Here is a 25,966-nt window from a genome sequence, read left to right on the forward strand (position 1 = left end):
CTAAAGGCAGTGTTACAGTAAGTGCTGTAAGAGAGGCATAGCTAATGTGCAATGGGCATGAGAGAAGGGAGGATAAATTTCTCCCGCAGTGACCAGCGATGGCTTCATGGAGGATTTGAGCAGAGCCTTGAAGAGTGGGCATGATTAGAAGATGAGATTGAAAGACACAGGGAGAATGGCAAGAATAACAAGGAAGGCTGAGGACAGCAGCAAAAATGCAGGCGTGGGGCGGGGCACAGTGGCTCATGCTTATAATCCTAGCACTTTGGGAGGCAGAGGTAGGAGGATTGCCTGAGGCCAAGACTTTAAGACCAACCTGAGCAAGAGCAAGACTCTGTCTCTACAAAAACAGAAACATTAGCCAGGTGTGGTGGCGTGCACCTGTAGTCCCGTCCTAACTACTAAGGAGGCCAAGGCAGGAGGATTGCTTGAGCCCAGGAGTTTGAGGTTGTTGTGAGCTATGATGATGCCACCGCACTCTAGTCCAGGAAAGACCCTCTCTTAGGAAAAAAACAAAAACAAAAACGCAGAGGTGAGAAAACTCAGGGAAGAGTGGAGGAATGAGAATTTGGCCAGATTAAACACAGAAGGGTAGCAGTAAGGGAGCAGGCCAGGGGGACAAGGTCCTGAAGGATCTACATACTATGTCAAGGAGTTTGGTTTCTGGTCAAGAAGCTTGGGGGAGGAGGGTAGGTGTCTGAGGAGGAGAAAAGCAAAATCAGAGGTGAGCTTTGAAAGATGATTGCGGCAACCACATAGACGGGAAGAAGAGAGCAGCAGTGAGTCGCAGCAAGTGCAGAATGGCAGCAGGGGAAACAGGACGTGAGGGCAGCCGCTGGAGACACAGTGATGGGACTTGGAAACTAACTAGGTGCAAAGGTAACTGGAGTCTGAGGCTATTTTTAAAAGCATTCAACTCAGGGACCCTGGTGCTACTTGCCTTTCTATGATGCAGCTTAAGAGGCTACACATGTTAAAATACTAAAACAAATAAAAGTTTCCAAAAACAGTTTCTCCAGTATGATTTGGGCAGGGTTGCCATCACCTGACTTTTGTCTTGTTCTTGAACTATTTCTTTAAGCCCTCATCTGTCATATCTATTCATTATTTTAAAATCTATCCCATGTCCCACCCACCCTACCCCAGTGCTAGTTCTTCTTTTATTCCTCCTCCTCCCCCAGATGCAATCTCTTTCCTTCTCTGCTCTGGTCTGTGTCCTGGGGGACTGATCACTGTGTCTGTATCACCCAAACTCTCTTGCCCTCAGGCTTCCTGCTTGATGTGGCTGAGAAGCACCAGCAGGAGATCAGAGGACAAAAGGAGAGAAAGTACATTAGTTTTCTATTCCTGCTGTAATAAATAACCACAGATAACATAAGTTTATCGTCTTACATTTCTTAAGGTCGAAAGTCTGAAATCAGGCCAGGTGCAGTGGCTCACGCCTGTAATCCTAGCACTCTGGGAGGCCGAGGCAGGCGGATTGCTCGAGGTCAGGAGTTCGAAACCAGCCTGAGCGAGACCCCGTCTCTACCAAAAATAGAAAGAAATTAATTGACCAATTAAAAATATATATACAAAAAATTGGCTGGGCATGGTGGCGCATGCCTGTAGTCCCAGCTACTCGGGAGGCTGAGGCAGGAGGATCGCTTGAGCCCAGGAGATTGAGGTTGCTGTGAGCGAGGCTGACGCCACGGCACTCACTCTAACCTGGGCAACAAAGTGAGACTCTGTCTCAAAAAAAAAAAAAAAAAAAAGTCTGAAATCAGTTTCACTGGGTTAACATCAAGGCATCGTGTTGGCAGGGCTGGGTCCTTTTGGAGACTCTGGGGAAGAACCTATGTCCTTGCCTTGCCTTTTGTGGCTTCTAGAGCCACCTACATTCCTTGGCTTGTAGCCCCTTCCTCCATCTTCAAAGCCAGCAACTTAACATCTTCTCTCCTCTCTGACCTCTGCTTCTGTCTTTAAATCCCTCTCTCAGACTTTGACCCTTATAAGCACATTAGGCCCGCCCAAATAATCCAGGGTAATCTTCCATCTGCACATCTGCTGAGTCCTTTTTGCCAGGTAAGGGAACATATCACGGATTCCAGGGACTAGGAGGTGGACATCTGTTGGGGACAGGAGGCACATTATCCTGTCTGCCACAGAGAGATTGGAGTATTTCTTACCCTGTTGCCCCTGGTGGTTGACCCTGTGCAACACTAGGTGCTCTGGGGTTGGCAGTGTCCTTCCCTCTGCAGCTCCAGCTCCAGGCAGGCAGCCCCTCTTTCAAGGTTCTAGCTCCCCTCGGCCCCAGTAACTTTCTTTCCTATTAAATTATTTCAAAATGCCAGCTGACTTACACACCTGGCACCCACCTTGGTATGCCTTTTCATACTCTAGTTCACACTGTGAACATGTCGAGTCTAGCACTGGCACACACACACACACACACACACACACACACACACACAGAGCTGAAATGTAAATGCAATATGCAAGACAGTCAGCTTCAAGAAAACAGGGAATTGTTATGAGCCAAAATAGAAGTCATTGCACAAAGCCTAATGCTTGCATCCAGAAAATAAATATATCTGATTAGATAAGTATGCAGAATAATAATCCCTTATTTTCTCTCAATTACGCCCAGGGAAGGGAAAGAGCCTACACAGACTTCACAATAGAAAGTTTCCTCTCAGACTTCCTTTTTGTTTGTTTTTCAGTCACCTAGGGAAACCGACTTCATAACCTAACATAAGTGATTTCTGAGCAACTGCATAAGCTACTAGCTGAGCTGCCAATGATAGCTTTCCACTCCTACTCAGGCAGGTAATTTTAAGATATTGCCTCAGTCCCCTTTCACCTGAGCAGTCAGACTAGCCTATGCAAAGGGAATGGTGGTGGTGATTTCTTCCTTTGTAGAAAATATTTTGCTCTAGCCAGCTTGTCTTTAAAATCTCTTTCTTTGCATTCATGTCTGTAGCTACACTCATGGTTATTTCTCTGTATTAGCTGAGGGTTGGGATTATCTGCCCAGCATTCAATGAGATTCTTTCCCTGAGAATTTCATCTAAAATCATAGAATATGAAATAGCATGCTTGTCCTATAAGAATTTCTACAGGGAAGTTCTTATCAAACCAACAGAAGATTCTTTTGAGTTTTTAACCTCTTGGTGATATTTCCAGAAAAGCATTTTCCCCGTTTCCACCATTTAATACAAGCTCAGTAGCTCAGCTGCTTCTCTCTGAGCTTCATTATGAAAAGCTTATTAGTTTCCTTTTTTCTCTCTTCTACCATGATGATGATGATGTGATGATGATAACAACTACAATTAATAATAGATTATATCTGTGTAGTTTAGAAATGACAAGGCACTTACATTATGCTTTATATTATTTGATCATGATCAAGCCTGGCTGACCACATATTTTGAAACCAAATTAAATTTTTATTACAGATCTTGTTAAAATTTGGTTTAAACAATAAGCAGCATAGAGTAAAAAAAAAAACTTAAGAAAAAATTCCTTCTTTTAATCATCTATTTCCCGTGTGACTGAGTCCCTGCCCTTGGAGAGCTTACAACATATAGGCAAAGGTCAGTACTTCTAAAGCATGCACAGAAAAGGCACCTGACCCAGCCTGGAGGGCTCATGAAAGGGTCCCTGGATGACATCATACCCGAAGTTGGACCGAGGGGATTTGGCTAGGACCTAGCCATTTGCAGTGGGAGGACTCAGACTCTGACTCTAGACAAAGGGAACAGCGTGCACAAAGGCACAGAGGGAGAAACTCTCTAAATACCTTGGAAGGGCAGGAAGGGATCCCCAGAGACCATGCACAGAGCAGGGGGAGGGGAGGACTTGGAGAATGGAGCCCTTGAAGAGTAAGGAGATTTAGAAAGAAGCAATCTAACAAAATTCTCTGTGTGAGGTTACTATTAGTAATATCTGATGAGGAAAAAAAGAAAGGTTTGGTGAGAAAGATGCCAAATCATAATTTAGAGTCCAACTACTTCCACAATTGAGATACTAGATCATTTTCAAACTTTACATAGATTTTCATTTTTTTAACTTAGAGGATTTAAAAGAAAAAAAACAGGAAGAGAAATGGAGGCTCCCGAATGGAGAGCTGTCCCTGAATCTTTACCAAAGCCAGGCGCCTGATTTGTGTGACCTGACAAGGCCCCACTCGTGCCACCGGGCAGTGTGCTCCACAAGTCAAAGGCTGAATGGTTTTTGAGCTGTGGCTAAATCTTTTCTAAAGGGCAAATACACAAATAATAAAATCATGGAAGAAGGTACAACACCTGCATCCAGTGGTCAATCCTCAGAATTCTGCAGCAAACTTGAACTTCCAATAACCCCCTCACCTTCCTGGCCCTCCTAGGCAGATATGAGTTCCGGCATAACCTTGATTAAGGACCCTTCTGTCCATCCAAAGGGCCATCTCACACTTCTATTTGGATAAAGCTTCTTGAGAAGTATTTTCTTTTTAAGGGATTACTGTCCAAAACGTAGTATAAAGAGACTCTCAGACAGTTTTCAATATATGAATTAATTGAAACAAATAAAATCCACAGTTTCGGTGCTCTCAAACATGTATTTCAGTCTCCAACTGGGTTAGAAGTTTTCTCTCTGGAAAAACCTGCTGATTTTAGGGGCTCCCATGCCTTGCTGAGACAACTCCGCGCAACAGTTTATAACAAGATCCAGGTCCTGAAATAGGCACTTGGATCCCATCAAATTCAGTCATAGGTCTACTGAAAGAAATTGGAAAGTTAACCAAAATGTTACAGGAAATATTTTAACCATATGGTTATTAAATAATATCTAACAAAGCTTAATCATACCAACAGCCTTTAAATATTAAAGACCACCATCAAGTTGAAAATCAGCCTGTTCTTTGTTCCAGCAGAGCCATTAGGCCTCAAGGCATCCTATTGTCAGAGCACCCAGCAATGGTGACTATAGCAGCAAAGGTTTTGTTTTTTTCCTGGCACTTCATGATTTCACTCAGACTCAGCCTCTCTTCCTCTTTCTCTCAATCCTTTAGCATTTGTTTCCCATAACTCTACCTGTCTCTAACAATTTGTGCAGGTCACCATTACTGAAACCTCATTTGGTCTCCTGCAAGTGTTATTGAAATTGTAATGGTTTGGCTGGAAGTGCTTAAGGCAGTATTTCAAGAAAGCATGAGTTATAGTCAAGTACACTAAAGCTTAACTTACTGTTCTGAGAACAGAGTCGCCTACCATAACCGAAAAGCAAATGGAACATTCATGGACTCAGTCGTGATTAACCGAAGGCCTACTAATCAGGAATTGTGGCAGGTATAGATGACACAGAGACAATGGGTGTGTTCGCTGTCCATAAGGGTTCTGGAGTCCGTGGAAGAAAATGGCCCGTAAGGGAGGAATTATGATGAAATTAACCTGTGACTTCAGCTCGTTAGCCATGAAAATGGTCCACAGCTAAGTCCTTCATGAAATAAGGAATAGAGATTATCCATTATTCATGGGTATGATATTCTCAAGAAGCTCAATGCCTCATACCTAATTATAATCTAGGATCATTTCAGTCATGTGCGATCATGCAAAAGAGGTTCTCGTGGTACAGTACTAGCATGAGGGCAATTAACTGATTATAACCAGCTAAGCGTGTTTGTGGAGCTGTCCAAGCAACCCTTCAAGCTGGGACTGCCATGACTCAGGGCTGAAGTAAATCCAGGAATTTAATCTAATTCTTATAAATATTTCATTTCAACAAACCAAATACTTTTTATATGGCTTGGCTACAAAAATGCATAGAGTTTAAATTTTTTAGTAAAGCTGGAACTATTAACCATTTAAGATATATTGAGACATTTACCTTCACCTGCCTTGGCCTTCCAGTAAGAAGAGAAAAAGTTTTTTTACCTGCAGAGCCCCAGGCAAGTTCAAGAATTTGGTAATAGTTTTGTTAAGGGAAAATCTACCACGGTATATGAGCAGAAATGTATGAATAGAAATGCAGAAGTTACTAGGCTGTGCTAAGAGATGGCAGTGTTCTCACTCTGCTTCGCCCCTAAGATGTTACTTTAAGGTTGTTAGTTGCCCCAAGGGGACCACAGACAAAAGTATTTCTTCCATGGGAAAAAATGAATGCATAGAAGTTCTCATAAGTTCTTCGGTCAGTTTTCTAAATTTGACATCTTGAACACACAAAGCAACACATACATACTCCTGAACTACCTCTATCTGATTTGGGGGTCTCTCTCTCCCCTTTCCTCTTCCCTTCCCCCATCTCTCTCAATTCTAACTGGAACCTGATATTTTAAAAATTCTCTAAGAATGAGTAGAGATCTTTAAAGTTTCCTTTTAGTAACAGCTCGGTTGAAGATAGCTCTGTGGCAGAGAGAGTAGAGAAAGAGACCACATCAGAGTCACAGCTGGTCTTTTTTCTTCATTCCTGAAATGGCTGCGAATTTTCCATTGGTTTTATAAATTAATTCTCCCGATTGTGATACAGGAAAGTGACGCTCTCTGGCCGCACGCTGGCAGCTGCAGTGAAGTCAGACGAGGTCAGAAGATAACAAGAGAACTTCTCCCCCTGACAAATCGATCTTCTTATACATCCAGATGCTAAGAGGATGAAAGTGAAAGAGATCACATCCCAAATTTATTTAGGGAGTTCCAGTTAAAAATGATTAGACATGGGCGGTGCAAAGGCAATATATGTAGCCAAAGTGTTTGTACCTTCGAAATATTCTGAAATCAAAAAAATGATTAGACATAATACCGATATTGGAATGAAAATGAAAATTAAACCTTTCTACAATTTACGTCGTTGCGAGGGGAGATCGGAGTCTGGAAGCTGAGCCTAAACTGAGGCTGTTACCGTCGAAACTAGGTCCCCGTGAGCCGGCCCACTTTCACAGTCGCACACAACACCTGGGAAGATTCAGAATCTGTGTCACAGCAGCGTTTCCATCCCATTACCTACCCACTGCCACTCCCAAGAAATTTTTTTTTCTTTCAATTTGGTAAGATCTTGGACTGGTCCCAAACTTCCATTACTCCCAATGAGGCAGGAAATGAGCAGGCTGCCCCCGCCTGGTACCTGGGGCAGGGAGGAGGCTTGGGAGAGATTTGACCAGCGTCACAGTTGTTCTCATCTCCCTCTGAGGGGACCCTACACAGAAAGCGGAAATTATGGAAACCTGCCAAGTGACGAGGTCAGCCCAGACCCCTGGAGCTCAATGAAAATAACGTCCCCGACTCCCCAGAACCTCATCCCTGGGACTGTGACAGAGAGGACATCAGCCCAGCCCTCGCGCAGCCCTGGAACTCCACTGTTTCCCCACCTCCCACACGGTTTTGCAAACCACCCCTTCTTTCCTCTATGCTAATTTTTTCTCCTTTAAGTCTCACAAGCTCCTTCTAGGGAAAAGAAAAACAAACACAGAAAAGAATGAGAACAAGTTTCCTAAGTATTGCTATCGACAACTATGGGACCAGCGTCCAAAAGATGTGGCTATTTCTGTCACAGCACAAGATCGCTTTTGCCCTCCACATGTTTTTTGTTGATACATCAGTCTTGGAACACAAGCGTCCTCAGGCAGAAGTGGCTGTCAAGGCTTGATTTTGGGGCCGAGTGTGTTTGTGACCCTCTCTGCCATGGTTCTCAAGATGGGCCACGGGGAAAGGTTTCACTCACTCACAGATGCTCGTGGTGCGCCTGGGCCAGACGGGCCCCATCTCCGCCTCATCTCCCCATCCCCTCCCTCCCCAGCCTCCTCGTGTCTCACGTGGATAGACAACGTGACAACCCCACCACTCAGCGCCCTTCCTCAGTCTCCCTCCTTTCTCTCCAGGCCACCCTCCCCACTGATGTCTCAGTGAGATTTCTAAACACCACTCCGCTTCCCTGGTTAGGTTACCCGCTGTTTAAAAATTTCAGTGCCTTGCTGTTGCCTTCAAAATAAAACCTAGAGTGACCCTCTAGTGAGAGGGCTACCTAGAGGTTGCATGTAACCTGCATCCTGAGAATGAATATAAATGCAGGAGGCCAAACTAAGTGGGCAAGTGAGCCTAGGTGGACAGAACGCCAGGGAAAAGACAGACTGCCTTAGAACCATAGGAGTTTGCAAAATAAATTATCTTCATGCACAGTTCAAATAAATAAATAGATAGATAGCTAAATACCTAAACTCCTGAGTAGCACAATAAACTACTCACAATTCCCCAAATACACTATGCTGTCAAATCTTAGAGTCTTTGTATATGCTGCTCTCTCTGCCTAGAGCACTTTCCCCCTCCTTCACCTGAGGAACTCCTACTGACACTTCAAAACTCAGTTGAGAGGTAACCACCTCCAGGCAGCTCTCCCTTCTACCTACTCCACCCCATATGAGTTAGATGTCCATCCTTTCTGTTCCCTTACTATTTTTGTGAGTGCCTCTATCATAGCAGTGATACATTGAGTAGAAATTATTTTATGTACCCACTTTCTCCCCAGTGGACTGAAAGTATATTGCAGATAGAAATAAACCATTAATCTCTATAACCCCAGTAGACTGTCGGGTACCTAAGAGGTACTCAGAAATTATTTACTGAATGAAGACACTCAAAGCATGGGGGCAGAAAGAGAATCATAAACCTGTAACAAAGTATGATAAACAACAGAGTGGGGTGCAGTTGCTACTGAATAGAGAGACTGGATGCCTCTGCTTAGGGAGGTCTGGGGCTGAGGAAGGTGCCCCAGAGGAGGAGATGCTTGGGCTGACCTTACGAGAGGTCCAGGAGATCACCAGGCCCATAGAGAGGAGAAAGTAATAAGAACAGAGCCTGGACTCATTTAGGAAGATTTTCCTCAGAAGAATGACTCTGGTGACAATGAGGAGAAGAGATTGGTGGGAGAGTGACAGGAGAGGATTGGAATAATCCAAGTCAAGGCCTGAGCTGAGCTAGTTAGCAATGGGATATGTGTGAGGACAGGGACAGATGCAGAGAAGTTGAGAAAATGGGAGTCCAACATGAGCCCAGGTTTCTGGCTTGGGTGGGTACTGCCATAGCCAGCATTGGAAGGAACGAGAAGAGCTGCCTTGGGAGGAAGGTAGTAAGCCCAGTCTGCTGCTATGGAGCTGGGGTGGCCTGGTGGACAGCCAGGTGAAGATGTCTAGTAATCAACTGGATGTGTGAGTCTGAAGCTCAGAAGAGATCTCAGCCAGGAATAAAGACTCTCTCTATATATATGTGACTTCATTGGAACTTCCGTCTTACTTTTTCAATTTAATACTGTGCCATGAGGTTTGAGTCATGGGTGAGGGCAACTGGGGAAGGGATAATTGGTCCCACTTCTGCCTCTAGCTTAGAGACATGGCCTCTGGAGAGTTATTCAACCTCAGGTTACGCCTGTTGCCTCATAAGAAAGAAGACAAATAAGGAAACTTGAAGTATGGTGTTGGCTGTAAAACAAATTAATGTAGTCCTGTCTTCCTGGTCCTTCTGTGGAATGTGAAAGTCATGTCAGTGAGGCCAAGCTCTTCCACTGCCCAAGAACCACACTGCCTTTGGCAACCTAGTAGGCAAAGGGAAGTCTTCACTTTTGTTACATTGGAACACTTACCCCTAGACAATCTTGTTTTAATGCCCTCTCGCCATTGTCAGCCATTGTCATGGGAACCTTTTGTTCCTGTTCTTGCCCAGCCCGCAGCATCCACTTGATACTATTAATACTTAGCTACAGAGAGTTTTTCTGCAATTCTGTTTGCAGTACAGAATTTAAGCTGAGGTCTGCTTTGTCTAAGGGACCCAAGCAAAATAGCATTTTTGCAAAGCAACTCTTTGTGCTTTTTCTTATTTAATTTGTCTTAAGTTACTTGCACTGAAGTGAAGCGTTTTTTTAATTCAGAGGTTCCTGACAGTAATGGTACTGCGGGAATTACATGATATGCTCATGGTTTTATTTGATGATGTGCTCTTTTATTCCAAACACCTATTCCCAAAGGTTAAAAGGGAATTGCTTACAGAACCCAGGTATTTCTGATAATCCAGGAAGGGTTGGTATTTAACCAAACAGCTTCTGGCGATCAGGTGTGAGCATGGTAGAGATGTAGCCAAGGCATCAGTTGTGTGGGGAGAGTGGAGGATCTTGTTTTTAATTCAAGGGACTGTGATAGAAAACTCATCATCAAAATTGAATATCAATCAACCACTGTTTACAAAGCAGGCAATATCACAATAGCACCCAGGGAAATTTAAGTGATGCATAACAAAAATTCTCAGGGAAGCACAAAAACCAACCATTGCATCCAACATGCTGAATTAGATGCTGCACTAAGCCAAAAGCTGGCAGTCTGTTCAATGAAAAGGTCTTAAAATATTTACTTCAGCATTCAAAGCAAAGGTGCCAGGTTATTTTGAATTGTGATATCAAACATATTCCCTAATTTTTTGAAAAAATACTGAGTATGAAGAAAAGACAAATATTTAAGGTTGTGAATATTCCAAGTACATTGATTTGATCTGTACAAATTATGTGAATGCATTAAATTATAACACATACTCTGAAAAATGTACATCTATTATGCATCAATTTAAAAAAATATGCTTTAAAATGCTAAGTAGCTAACAGTCTCTGCCCAGATAGGCTAACTATAAGTGATATATGGCCCCAACCTTCATGGTCTGATATTTTCATTTCTATAAAGGTAAATAAAGCTTGGTGGCCAGACTCTGGATGCAGCTAGGTATTAGCCTGTTCAAAGAAGCAGCAGGCTACAAGCAAACTGTTCAGATGCTCTCAGGAAACTGGTAACCCTGGGATGCTGTTTTCAATCTGCTGAAAATGCAACTTGAGTAAAACCATATCTGGCTAACTTAATTTTTCTTTAATTAACAGGTAGGAGATCAAATCATTGAAATCAATGGGGAAAGCACAAGGGACATGACACACGCCAGAGCAATAGAACTCATCAAATCTGGAGGAAGAAGAGTAAGGCTGCTGCTGAAGCGGGGCACGGGACAGGTCCCGGAGTATGGTGCGTTTCCCATTTCCATTCTCCCTTTTTCTTTTTCTCCTGTGTACCATAAATGCCTATGCTTATTTATAAAACTACATCAGTTCTCTATTTCTACCTAAATATATATTTAGCTATCAATAGATGTGTACATACACACACACATATGTATATTTACGCCCAAGAAATCTGTGTGTGTGAGCTCTCTCTTTTGCTCCCTCAAGTAGGGACTGTTTAGATATCAAATGTAGGACCTTTCAGGGCATCTCTGAGTGTGCAGGGAGATCCAGCACCACTTGTATATCAGAACTTTTGCAATTTGACTGGCAGTCCTCTGTTCATTTGAGTCCACAGTAACTTATCAATTATTTCTTAAACTGCTTGTGCATCAGACTATCTCATAGGACTTGTAACAGGGACCTGGGAAAAGCAAGGACAAATCTTCAGGGTGTGAAGTTTACAGTGTAAACTGCAGTTTGTGCAATGAGTGCATTTCCTTTGCATTTAGGAATTATTCCAAAAATTTACTCATATGCTGTGTTTCTATATGCTTTTCAGGAAGGCTTTAAAGTGCATTTTAATTTATAGATTTGCCTTCAAAAATCTTTAACGTTGTGTCCTGGTAGTCCATTACAGACACCACTAACAACATAGTTCTAGTATATCGGAAACAGTTGGGTGGTCATTACACAAAAAAGCATCAAAACCAGAGCTGGTCTTTAAAAACAATCCCAGGGAGTAACAGAGAGATGAAGACAGATAGGCAGGCAGACAGGGCAGTGAAGACTAGTGCAGATGATACCTGTTCATATAGGGAAATGGGATCTAACTGCTAACCTGAAAAATGAGCTCAAATTATGGATCTAGATAAATTGTTGATCTAGATAAATCACTTTGATCCCTCTATCCCCTACCCAAAAAAACTTCTAAAGAGTACTTTTTCCTTTCAAATTATGTTTTTTGCATACATTATCTAAATAACTAGCATCCCCTTCTTTACCAGGGCAGATCCATATCCAGAGTTCAGTTGAAATGTCTGACTTCAAAGGCTCTTAATTACATTATGTTTCCAGTGTCTTGTACACGCCCCCAAGACCTGCAGAAGAGCTAGGGAGCCCTCACAGTGAGTCTGAAAACATCAGGAGTTTCTGTAGGACTGGCTTCATGCCTAAGGAAATATTTCATCCCAGGTTCCCAAGCTTAATCCTTGGAGCTAATAAAATATTTTTTAAATATTAATGTTAGTAATAAGCACGGGCCTGATTCTGCTAAATGGTACCAGCATTCATCCCTTTATAAAGAACCTGAATTTTTGGAATAGAATATTTTTTTGCACCTTAGAGTATTAACTGATTCAGTAATATCAAAGTGACGATCACTTCTAAAACATACCACAATTTAACAGTATATTTCACTCCATGGGAGACCTGACTATTAGCTATACCAGGAAATTTTCATGGAGATTATACTTATTGTTCTAATAAGTTAATCTTTAAAAAGTTAATCTGACCAATGTGACTATCCTGAGCTTTTCATTCTTTTGTAGAATCATTAATTGGCCCATACTTAACTGTTTGGCGGCCACTACACCAGCTGCTTGTCTGTAGTGAGCAGTTAGAACAGTACTACTGACCAACCCATGGCATCACTCACACTGTAATGCCTAAGTATGAAGCTGTCTCAAATCATCTTGAAAAAAAAAAAATGAAAACATATTTTAGAGCAAGACAAAAAATTCAAGATCATGGCAACATTATTTTAATAATTCTTAACATCATCCAAAAGTATCTGGTTAAGGTTAAATTCTCAAATTAACCAACGCACAGAGAGATTTTTAAAATATGGGCATCCTTTTGAGGGGCCAGTCATATATTGTTAACTATACCAGTATTGCAGACACTGGTATATTAGAACTATACCAGTTCTTCTAATATATTCTTCTAAAATGCAATGTAAAATCATTCTTGCTGATAATGTTAGAGCTTGCCCCCTGCTTTTGATATTAGGTTGACATGGATTTTGATTGTAAAATAACTTTAAAGATGATATCACAGGAGAAAGGATTTAAGGCATAGAACAATCTCTTTTAGGGAAGGAAAAGAATAGCCTTAAACTAAGTAAATATTGCTTCTTTAGGAAAATCTAAGCTGAAAGGGGCATGGTTATGCGTGAGAAACCAAGAAGATTAGAGATCACATCAGCATTTTGAGGATAATGTCATCAAGTCGTATTTCTGGAAGTTCACAGCGACCAATTGGGTGGGGAGGTGGGGTTCAGGACTCTCCAAGGCCAACCCTTACAATCAGAGATTTTCTAGTGGGGCTCATGGGGCACAGTGTATGGTTGTGCTCACAGCTAAGATTTATCACAGCGGTGTAGTAAAGATACACCACAGGATCACAAGGGAAAGAGACCAGGTGGTGTCTGGAGGAATCCACATGCAGACTTCCTTATGCTCTCTCTCCCCCACGAGGAGTCAGCCAGAGCACACTTCCCCCCAGCAACAAAAAATGCAGCAGTGTATGTGTGACATTGCTGCTCAGGAAAATTCACTGGAGACAGAGGGCCCAGGGTTTTTACTGGGACTGGTGGTGCAGGTAGCCTCGGCCTAGCACATACCAAAATTCCAGACTCCCAGAAGGAAAGGAGGTGTTCAGCACAAGCCACAGTTTGTACAAACAGTGTAGGTACAGTGAGACACCCCTATCACTTAGCAAAAGGTCTACATTAATATAGGGGACAACTTACCAGTCATGTTTCCAGACACCAGCCGAGGGCCACCCTCACGAGCAGGCCTTTCTAGGGAGAGCAGTCTCAGGCCTGCTGTGTTAACCCTTCTCTGCACCAGGAGTGAGCCCAGCAAGTGGCCACGTTCACGAACTATACAAATGACTCCAGCGTGCAAGGAGCGCCCACAGCTGAAGAACATCATAATCCCTCTAGCATCAGTTGAATATACTGTAGCATGAAACAGAATCTTCTATCCAAGATAAACTAGAGTGTATTTTAACAAAATTCTCTAGCGAGGGTGGGGAGATAGGTAATAAAGCAAAATAACAGCAACAATAACAACAAAAGAAAATACTTGAGAAAAAGAAAAGAAAATGCTTGAGTTTACCGGTAGATATAACCGAGAATATAATCCACTTTGTCCAAATGCACCCTAATCATAGGCTTCCTGTGTTTGCCTTTTGAGATCCTAATGTTGGCATAAAATCCATCCTTAAAAGATTGTTCAAAGGGATTATCAGAATCCATAGGATACATACTTAACTGTTAGGGAACTGATCAGGCTTAACCCAGCCTGGGAAAGAGAGACCTTTGACGACGAGGAGGCTAGAAAGCAACTGCCTGTGACAGGGCTGTGAAGCGGCATCCACAGAGGGAGCTCTGACTCCTCTATGATTCAGAATTCGGAACTGCTTTGAAGCGGGACCCTTATCTGAACTTCAGGACATGTCCAGGGAGAGCTGGTCTCAGTCAGGAGAAATACAGAACTTTGAGTTCTTCAAGTGATCTGTGACAGAGAGATAAGCACAGGTGCAAGGAAAAAAAAAAAAAACCCAGGGCAGTGTGTCAGATCATTGACTAGACAAAGTCAGTGTGGATCCAGGTGGGCTGAGGAAAGGAATAAACATGCTACAAATATGCCACCCACAATTACCAAAAGGCTAATCGTCAGCTGACACCTCAGCCAATTCAGAGGCATAAATCCACAAACGCAGTGGCAGAAGCAGTTGCTACTCACAGAGGCTGTGGAGCAGCTGCAAGGGGAGTGGGAAAATGATAAGGGCTTTGAAGAAGTCGCTTTCAGAGTTAAGTTTTTGAAAGAGAAGCTGGGGAGATAGACACTTCAACTCTACTCTAGTCCTCAGGATAAGAATTTGTTGATTGTAAACTCAGTGGAAAGTGCTAGTTCCCCCTCCCTTGACACACATCTCAACACTGCACTGAGAAAAGCATCAAAAGATGCTGCATCAAAAGTAGTGCACCCCTTAACACTGGTTATTGCCATTCAAATTAAATTTGAAAAGGATAGAAGAAAAGGAAGTATGCCTCATGGTTGTAAAACTGCACAGGAATGAATTATACAAATTAGCTCCCTGCCTTGAAATACAGGTGTCCTTCATTAGCATTCAAGGAATACAACTCGAGCATACACTTGATTTATAGCCTGAGCCAGGGCCAGGGCCAAGGTAAACAGAGGTGCCATTGTATAAAAAAAAAAATTCCCAGCATAAGTAATAAGTAGTTCAGACCAAAGTGGAGCATCTCCCTCGGTAGCATTCGTTGTTCAAAGTTGATCAAAATAAAGCAAAACAGAAACGTGCTTTACAGTCTTGGTTGGTGCTCTGGCCTGTTTATTCTCTTTAAAAAGCAACAGGACAGGTCTTTACAAATAGCACACTGAAGAGGGTCCCATTGTAAATGAAAGTCTCAGTGGTCTCAGGAGGCCCAGGCAGGGTTAAAAAGGATGAAGCAGGATTCTCACAATATAAATGACCCAGCGACAGCTCACACCAAATGCCCACACCACAGGGAAGACATGGCCAATCAGTGAATAACACTTCTGCCTACACTTCCATTTTCAAAGGTAATTGTATCTTTAATAGGGTTTGACTTGATTACATGCATTTGGTAAATGAAATTGTTTATGTTTTATAAGTATAATAAAACTGTGCTGAGTAAGTGGAAAAATGGATCTGTCTGAGGTAGTGACTATAGCTAAAGAAATGAATAGGCCAAATAGTTGTTTAGTTAAAAATTTTCTTTTAATCAGTGAATCAAAATGACTTCTAATAATCATATTGGAGCACCAGATTAAGCAGCACTGGTCTCTATTTGGATGGCAATAAGCAATGTTTATTTGTTTCTTCTTCTTTAAGAATATGCATTGCCAAGTAAACATTAGAAGTATACCCTTATCATTGTGATTTGCTCAGCATGTCATTTCTTCCCTCTGATCATACAAAGATAAACTACAGACAAGATATGCCTACCAAATATGCCATATGGAACAAGTTCTCTGATTAATATTGTTAATATAATTAATATTTTCTCAACTGAAGCAGGATTTACTGAGCACCTACGATGTACAAGACACTCTGCAGGTACTTGATGGTAAAATATAGTCCTGGTCCTCAGTCAGCTGCCACTTTAATAATGAAGATACACGTAACAATTATTTCTAACAGAGTAGTGACTGATAAAAAGGCCTCAAAGGATCTGCTCTCATTAAAAAATTAAAATGGGTTCTATTAATTATTTGTAGATTTTAATAAGTACTTCTAAAGTGTTAAGGATCCTTGAAGAGCACTTGGCTTCTTCAGTTTCTTAAGTATTTCCTTTGTAATATTTATACTAATAATTTGTACTTCTTCTGAAGAAAGGACCTGTTAAATATCGGTAAATCTCTGCTTGGACCTAGACTGAAGTATTCTAAATTCCATGTTAGTGAGCCAAAGCTTCTGTGAAATTTGCTAATCTTTGCTCTTCCCCTCCTGTGGCTCCCAGCCCCCTCTGGAGCCGGGCACAGCGTCACCTCACGTCCTGGGCTGTCCTGGGCGTGCTGATGTGCCCTCACAGGAAAAGACAAAGGGAGAGTTGCCATTGCCTTAACCTCAACCTCTTCCTCGGCGACCACATTTATGGGAACTTTAAGTGGCTCCATAGCCTTTGCACTAATTCACCTGCATTTTTAATAGGGCAGAAGGAGGTTTGCTTCAATCATAAATTCTGAAATTTAATTTCAGCTTCTGACATTCTTGGTTGAGCGTATCTTCCTTTTCCATGAGAGGGTCCACAAATCACTCAAGTGCACCTTCCACTCAGTAAGGGAAAATGATAAAGCACCCAGGGAGAGGACAAGACGTCTGCAGGACCCCGGCTGCCTCGTACGGAGAACCGGGTTCTTCCTCTCCCAAAGGCTCAGGATGCTCTCTGCAGCACTGAGGCAACCCCGGGAAATCCTCCATCCATAAAACTTACAATAAGTTTCTGTTTCATGGAGCCAGGGCAGGGGCTTTCTTAAAGAACACAACTCTGAAATTCCTTTCTCCAATGCTCAGCCAAAACCTCACTTATTATTTTAAGTGTTTTTAGGATGAGGAAAAAATTCCATTTCTTCACACTATTTTATTGAAAATCATGGACTATAATGACATTCCTTTTTTTTTTTACATACTCTTACATGATTTTCAACATGTATTTTTCTTTTTAAGGATACATTGAAACACACACACACACACACACACACATCCACACCTGCAAGTCCTCACTTATTAGGTATTTAAGACTCTGATAAAATATATTAGATCACATAGTAGCCAAGAAATCTACCAAGAAGAACCCATTTAGCTCTTGAGCTTCAGCCTCCCTCAATTAGATTGTGAGAGGAGATGAGTGAATGAGGAGATATCTCTTCCAAACCCCATGGAGAAGGGCACCCCTATGCATCTTGGAAAACCTAAAGATTCCAGCTCCTGCAGTAACCCATCCTGGAAAGTCATATTTTAGTGTCTAATAGGAACATTCCCTTCCTTGCCCCAACATAAAGCTGAGCTCTCTCATAAGAGGGCTGCTTTCCATAAAAGCCCAGGAGAAAAAGCAGCTGTCTTAGTGGAAATATTACTGAATATGGTAAAAACATTGGAACAGACCTCAAAGAAGTCACAAATGCAAGAGACTTACATGGCAGGGGAGTGGGGAATGGGGAGTGGAGATTAGGAATCAAAGAGCAAGATTAAATATGGAAACTAAGAAAATCCTATAATGCAGAAAAGGAAGAAAAAATAACACTTTTTAAAGAGGAATCAGAATCCTGTCTCTCCCATCCTCCCTCCCTCCTCTCCCTACCCTCTCCCTCTCCCTCTCTCTCTCTCTCTCTTTCATACACACACACACACACACACACACACACACACAGCCTTTTAAATACACAAATGCCTGCACTCCCTTCACTCTGCACATACCCTCTGAAAATCCTGGTTGAGTCAGTTTGGCCCAAGACTCTTTATTTTTAAAGTGCCTTCCCAGGGAATTTCATGCCCTGGAAAATGCCGGATTTGCCTCCTCCAGCTCTGTTGTAAAGGCCAGGACCACAGGAGGATTTACTCTTGTTGCCCTCTTTATATCTTGTTGGCCTTCCATTGTTTGAGTGTGCCCCAGCCTTTGCCCATCAAGTGTAAATCACTTCCACTCTAAGACTTACGGCCATTGAAATATAAAAGAAGAAAGGAAACTAGATTTTCCTCCCATTGTCCTCTCATTTTCCATATCATCTCTTTTTGACAATCTGAGTTTATTTTCTGCTCCTATTATGCAGAGTCTGACCCTGTGGTTCACACCATGAGAGTGTGTGATTCAAGGTAGGCCTTCTAGCTCCTCAACTAGACCCATTGCAAAGTTGTGATACATGCTCAGGTTGTTTTCCCCACTGTCGGATTTTTCTTGTCTTAAAGCGGAGATGTTACAGAAAATGTTTCGATCTCTATGAAGGAGGTTAACCACAAACCCTGCTGTCCACCTGCTCAAAGTGGAGTCCAATACCTTAAGGCAAATTCTAGTTTAGGTCCAACCAACCAGCCAAACCAGCAAGTGTCAAGTCTCCAAAGCTTCAGAAATGTCCATACCTACTGCCATCTCCTAGTTTTCCCCAATGAACTCACCAGCTTTAATTTTTAAACTCCTCATTTCCACTGGAAGACATAGTGAGTCTATAAGGCCAGCTTTTGTTAAGACTTTATTTTTCCAGAGCATTTTTAGGTTCACAGTACATTTGAGAAAAAAAGTTGCAGAGATTTCCATGTCCCCCTGGTCCCCATTCATGCAGAGCCTCCCCAGTGATCAACGTCCCCCACCAGAGTAGGGCATCTGTTACAACTGATGCACCTACATTGGTGCATCATTATCACCAGAGTCCATAGTTTATATTAGAGTTCACTCTTGGTGTTGCACATTCTATGAATTTGGACAAACGCATAATGACATGTATCCACATCCACCATATTAGCATCACAGAGAATAGTGTTACTTCCCTACACATCCTCTGTGCTTCACCTATTCATCGATTCCCACCCTTACCCCTGGCAGCCATTGATCTTTTTGCTGTCTCTATAGTTTTGCCATCAAGCCAGATTTTCATTTTTCACAAACTCTGCCTACAGCCTTGCTCGAAGTTAAGATTGCTCCAAGGTCCTATTCTAATAAAGACCTCCCAATATTTCTTTTTAACCAAAGTCCATCAGTCAGGACCGAAGATTAAATTATCTAATGCCTTGCTCCAGGCTTGAATGATATGTTCTAACTGTGGCAAAATCTCTAAACTTTGAGAATCACATATTCTTCAATGTGCTGTTTGGGTTCCATAGAACAACAAACACATTTAGCCCAGACTACTCGTTAACTATTTAATATAATATAATGTGGCTCTGACATTTGCCTCCAGAGTAGCCTGCTTTTATACTTCTATAGGAAAGTCTCTGGTCTTTTAAGCATATGCTCTCCAACAGATGTGACCCTGGGCTCATCAGGACCCTGGGTGTCAGGGCTGGACATGCACGCTCATAATGTGTGCATTAAATATGCCTAGCGCAGTATGCAACTCTGTTCCTCACATTTCACTGTAGTTTCTACTTCAGCCTTGTCGGCAATTTATTTCCATCATGTTCTGAGTCCTTTTATTTGACCTTCTGGGCATGAGGTTTCCTAGCACATGAATCTTTCAGGCCCAGTAAAGGCCATGTTTAAAACCAAATGAGAGCCTTCTTTGTGTGACACTAAAACAGCTTGATCATTTTCACACAAAATTACTTGCATCTTGGCAGGGCTAAAAGGTAAACTCAATTAATAAATCCTGAAATTTAATTTCCACTTCTGACATTCATTGTTAAGCATTTGCTTCCTTACCACAGGGAGGTTCTACTTTCCATTTAACCTCGAGGTACCCTCCCTTCCCTCAGACTCACACCATGCTGTGAAAATCACCCCTGTAGCATAACCCAAAGTCCACGTGGCGTGCTAATCTACTCTGTGCACTGCAGCCACGTCCGCACAGTGCCCTGTGTGGAGCAAGCTGGGCACGTGCATGGGAGTGTCATCAGGGTGTACTGGCAGAGGGAATCGCCTCAAAATGTCTGAGCTGCACGGATGAAGTTTTTCTGATCACCTGAGCCTCACATTGAGCACATCCCTGTCACCTCGCCCCGAGCAGAGCTGAGAGAACACAATAGCAGGCATCTCGGGGAGCAGCTGTCGCCTCTCCTAGCGGCCTGTCTCTTAGAGATTATTGGCCCAGATATTCCCAAATTTCTAGATCCATCTCTGTGTAGGTGAAGAAGTATAGTCCATGATCTGAGCTAGACACAGACCAAAACAGCCCTGAAGACATTGGTTTCAAAGCAGCCCATGGCAAGTGAGTACAGAGGAGTAGAGCAAGCAAGACATTTTTTTTCAGCTTTATTTTTTTTCCAGAAGGCAATTATATCCAGCAAGTCAACTGTGAACTTTGAATATAAAGAAGTACAATGTTAGAGGTGAGGTGAACTATATGAATTTATAAGATTATTAGAGAAAACATAAACATGAGACACTGTGTCTTTATTTTTAGAATTTTTTAAAATATAGAAATGATTACTGTGACTGATTCTCAAATGACAGCTGATATCACTAAAACATTCCATTATTATGAGAAAATTATCTACAAATTTAGATATTACCATTACAAATTTTATTAACATTTGTGGCTCCATAAAAGCACCTCAGGATGCCCTCCATATTTTGAAAAAAAATCTACTTTTTGAATGTATAGCTCAGTCTTTCACTAATTTCACTTGCTGCATGCTTGATAGGGTTAGCTTTACTTAAAGTCTTTATTCTTACTACCTAGATAATTTTTATTCAACTGCTCTAAACATACTAAGCAATCTTGATTCTAACAGTAATAATATATCTTTGTCACTGGTTCTGTTAATTCTAATGATTGGTCCTAGGCTGTTCCTCCCCTTCCTTTAGGAATGGTACCTTCCAGTCTCTCCATGTGCATGAAAAGTGACAAGCATGGGTCCCCATATTTCTACTTATTGGGCCACCCTAAAGACACGGTTTGTAAAATCTGCATGAATATTATCTTTCTCTAATGAGCCTTGGTTTTGCATATGTTTTTAACTGATGTGTAATGCTTTCTCTTTGATAGTAGCTTGTATCTAATTACTGCTAAAGATCTGGAATATATTTATAGCTAAATCCTTATAAGTGACAAGGATAGGATTTGTGGATTTGTGAGCATTTGAGATGCACCACATCCTAGGGGGTGCAGCCGAGAATGGCCCCAGCAGGAAGCAAGGGTTGAGGGGAGAACAACAGAGGCAGCACTAGCAGAGTTCTGCCCCACACACTTCAAAAAATCCTCCCTTGGATTCAGTGCAAATAACCAAATTTACTTCTGCTCAGCCCAAGTATGGACAGCTCCAACCTAAGCCACCTTTTTCACATCAGACAGAAAGAGAGGCCTAGTTGCCAGGCATTCTAAGAAGCTCTGGAAACTCTGAACTCCACTGGCAATGCGGCCATTTCCCAGCCTGCTTTGCAGCGGTTGTCCAATCAGGACTGAGTCTTCTCACCTTCCTTCCTCCATACTCAGTGATGCACCAAGTTTAAGGGGAAAAAAAATTTTTTAAGAGCCCATTAGTGACTATTTTTTGAAAGTAGTCATAACTTTACATCTAGATGGTGTTCATCACTATTTCAAAATGAATATTCTCAAGTGTTGGCTATATTTTAGTTTAATATTTGACAAAATTCTTAAGGAAAGAAAAAGGATCCTACATGTAAGTAAAGCAGAGTGTAAATGGTAGCCTGCAACTGCAGTTCAAGCCACTCCTTGCCCTCAAGTGCATCCCTAGAGCAGCTCACGTTGCCACTGTCAAACCCTACAGTGGCACGTTGCGACTGCCACAATTTAATTGGACCGGGATTTTAAAATGTCAGTTTGGCTTTTTAGCAGAAACTAATACTCATGCTCAGTCCCACAGTTAGCCGTATAAGTATGACTCAAGCTGACACATTTCTCAGTCTGGTTTGATTCTACCCCCTTCACACTGTCACGTCATGGCTACACATCTCTTCTCCAAATTCTTTTAAGCCAGCTCTCTGAATTTTTTCTGAAATATATTTGCCAGTTGTTAATGACCCTGCTAATTACCATCCAGGACTGGCTTAAATTTAACATGAAAAATAATATTATTCACTAAGTGAATTATTTAATTGGCCTACTGCTAAACTTTTCCTTATGAAATAGTTTATGCTGATGTAAATATCTACACACTCACACACACACACACACACACACACACACACACATCCCATTGCAATAATTCCTTGAAAATATCTACAAAAATCAGTTTTAAATGTATCATTTCTCTAAAATGTGTCTCTCAGGGATAACTTATTGATCAGGGGAAAGCTAAGTTAGGGCATAAAGGGAAAAGGTGCAATGTGCTAGAAAAGGTATAAAGTTGTAGAATAATTATTGGGTAAATCTAGTCTAGTGACCATAGATTAAAGAAGTATGTATTTCTGTTTCTGACAAAAGAAAGGTCTGTGTTTGCCACGTAATTTACTTTAACTAGTCTGTAATCCATAGGGATAAGAAGACCTGAATGAATTCACTACAGTCACTAACTTTAAAAAGAGGAAGGAAGGAAGGGAGGGAGGGATGGAGGAATGGAGGAAGGGAAGGAGGGGTAAAGAGAGGGCTCTTTGTGGTTTCAGTTCAGTTCCACAAACATCTTTTGAGCGCCACCTGTGGCCCCAGGCACTTTGCTCAGAGCTCGGGCTATAAAGATTAATAGGAGAGACTCAGCCTCATGCATTCACAGGCTAGTAGGGGAAATAGGGAGAGAATCACGCACTGAAGCAATATGAATAGCATCAGCAAAGGGCGGTAAGAACCCAAAGGAGGCAGTGTGCTAAATCTGCGTAGCAGAGTTGCAGAAGATTCTACCCAAGAGGTGACATTATAGCTGAGCATTAATTTCACCAGGGCGGCCAAAAGGTAAGACTGTTTCCAAGCAAAGGAAACAGCTCGAGAAAAGTCGGGGAGACTTGTTCAGAACAGCTATCACATAGGCTAAATGGGAAAAGGGGGTGGCTGAAATGAAAGAGGGGCTCTATTAAAAAGGGCCTTCTATAACAAGCAAAAGAGTTTGAAGTTTATATAATCAGATGTCACTAAAAAACATTTTAAGTGGAGAGTAAAAATATCTGGATTTGGCAATACATCCCTCAGTAGTATTTAAGATGGGTTTTAAAGGAAAATATAGGCAGTTAAAATGTTATTGCAAAAGTTGAGGCAATTGATATGAGAACAAGAATTAGGGAAGTGATGGTGGAAATAGCATATCAGGGTTGGATTTTGGAGATATTTCAGACATTTCATTGATGAAAATAATGAAACTTGGTGAATAATGAATGTGAAGGAAAAGATCAGGTGAGAGGATGGTGGCCCCAGGAGGGGTGAAAGATGAGGCCAGGAAGCCAACAGGAAGTACAGAGGAAGGAGCTGGTTTAGGAAGAAGGACAATGAGGTTAGTTTTGGACTTGAGTTCCAGATGCCTGAAGGACACTTATGTGAGGCAGCCCAGAAACAGGGTGGGAACAGGGCACTGGGGTGAGGCCTCAGGAGCCAGAGCCGGAGCCTAAGTGGGGATGAGCTCTCCCGCCGAGAGACCCCACCAGAGAGAAGAGAGTCCTTGGACACAGTCACATTTAACTGGCAGGTAAGAGAAGTTGGTGAGGAAGGTCCAGGGACAGCAGGCAGCCTGAGAGGCAGGACGAGAAGCAAAGAGAAAGGAGCGATATGGAAGCCAGAGGGAGGGTTTCAGGGAGGCTACAGGGAGAATTACCCACTTTTTGGATGAAAAATCATTGCTCCGCCCAGAGACGGGCTGGGGAGGGAGTTAGAAAAGGAAGAGTGGAGAGGGGCAGGGAGTGCAACTGCCTTCTTTCCTGGTTTAGCACAATACCAGGCACATGGCACTCAAGAAATGACACCTATTCTGAGGACTGGGGGTGGGAAACAGCCTTCACCTGCCACTCCATGGACCCCACCTATAGGCTTCCCCACAACCCACCCCACCTCACATTTTGGGCCACTCTGGGATCCACCCAGCATGGACATCCACTGGGAACAACTAGAGCTCCTGCTTAGCTCCAGTCACTGGCGGCCAGGTCCTGGGTTTCCTGGATTATTTTTTTCAGAGGGTGGGGATGGTCAGAGTACAAAGATGAACAAGAATTTTGACCCTAAAGGAACTCTCTATGTGGGAAATGTTTAAGAAAAACAGGGTGTTCGTTGTTTGTAAAAAAATACTGTCTAATCTCATTCTTGTTGAAATTATTTATTGTGGTACTTTTCTGGCTTGATGTGCAAAGTAACTGAAAGTGCTTAATTTCTCTTCTCTCATGACATATCGCATTTTAAAATTTGGATCCATCAAGGTTCTAGTGACAGTGCCCCTCCCTTAGATCTCCAGTCTTGCCATGGTGACAAAATCTAATGACTGATTCAACCATTCATTCCCTTGGAACTCCCTGTCACAGCCAACATATTAGTCAGCATGTTCGATGGATTTTCTTACCTCTCTGATTGCTCCTCTGGGCTTTTGAACTCTTTTCCCAACTGTAATACCCCTCCCCAGTGTGTCCTTTGGGATCTCTTCTGCTTTCATGGTTCCACCTGTCACCACTGTGAAGATGACTTTTGTGTCTATTTTGCCATCTCAGCCTTCATTCCACATCTACACCCCAAGATGTCCAACTGCCTGCTAGACATTCCTACCCAGATACTGCATATTTTGCATAAAAATTGCATTCATGACCTTTCCTCTGAAAATACTCCTCCTCTTGAATCACCTTGTAATTAAGGAACCATCAGCCCTACTGGTTGCCCAGCTCAAAACCATCTTGACTGACTTCCCCACTCCTATACACAGCCAGTTCCCAAGTCTGAGCGCTACCTCTCTCCTTTCCCAGGTCGGCCCTCCCCTCCATCCTGCTCTTGTTCTGTCCCAGTTCAATCTCACTTCACCAGATTATATAGCCTTCTACCTGTTTTCCCTTCTGCTATGGCTGGTCTTCCCTGATCATTGATGCCACAACAATTGTTCTAAAGGATTGCCCTACCCAAAAAGATTTCCACCCCCTCCAAAAAAAACCTTAAATGAATCCCCAAAGCTGTCCATGATTTGGTCCCATCCTGCTATTCAGTCCTCTCTTATCTCCCACAATATACTATTTCATATCTGTGCTCCAGCTACACTGGAACATTTGTCCTTGTCCTATATTCCCACCTTCATGGTTGGGCACATCTGATCTCTTGGCTTGGAAAATCCAAATGTTGTCTTCTTTCAAGACCCAGGTCAAAGGCTGCCTCCTCCATAAATCCTTCCTCAAGTCCACCAATCAGAAGTGACCTCCCAGTCCTCTGAAATCTCATATCCCCGTATACACCTCTCCTGTTCTCCTTCTCTCTCTCTCTGTTTTGCAGCAGAGTTATCATTGTCCACATACTTCCTCCCCTTTGTGGAATTCCTGTTATTCATATCAGTGTTCACTTATGTTCTTAATACAGTGCTTTGCAAATTGAGGATAACCAGAAAGACTGAATAAATAAGTGAATGAATAAACATCTTTTAATATCACAAGATCATCATTCTGATAGCAATTTCAATGTACATTTTGTTTACATGGTTGTAGAAGCCATAGGATTGATGACCTAAATTTCTACTGACCTCTCAACCTAATCCAGAGATAGAGCTTTTCTTTGTTTTGTTTTGTTTTTAAATAAATTCCTGCCTGTCTACATATTTTCTCTTTGTACTGAGAGTTGAGTGGAGGAAAACTGGCTAATTGAATGTTCCAGGTAATTATTTCTGGTTCATCTAAGTTTTGTCGTTTATGTAAAGTGTTTTTTCTCAAAGTGTAGCTGTG

General features: G+C 42.2%; 1 protein-coding gene across 4 annotated transcripts in view; it reads left to right on the top strand.

Annotated features, from left to right (window-relative positions):
* The window catches only part of MAGI2 (membrane associated guanylate kinase, WW and PDZ domain containing 2), a 1,296,878-nt gene that overhangs the window by 1,222,549 nt on the left and 48,363 nt on the right, over nt 1-25,966 (top strand). For 2 of the 4 annotated variants that reach the window (XM_076006487.1, XM_076006488.1), the window contains 2 exons: nt 10,861-10,999; nt 20,990-21,078. In XM_076006487.1, coding sequence (XP_075862602.1) covers nt 10,861-10,999; nt 20,990-21,078 — 228 coding nt within the window. The remainder of the gene's footprint in view (nt 1-10,860; nt 11,000-20,989; nt 21,079-25,966) is intronic. The other 2 variants (XM_020289800.2, XM_076006486.1) reach the window with 1 other exon arrangement.

The sequence above is a fragment of the Microcebus murinus genome, chromosome 9 (assembly GCF_040939455.1).
Source record: "Microcebus murinus isolate Inina chromosome 9, M.murinus_Inina_mat1.0, whole genome shotgun sequence".
In the NCBI taxonomy this organism is placed as follows: Eukaryota; Metazoa; Chordata; class Mammalia; order Primates; family Cheirogaleidae; genus Microcebus; species Microcebus murinus.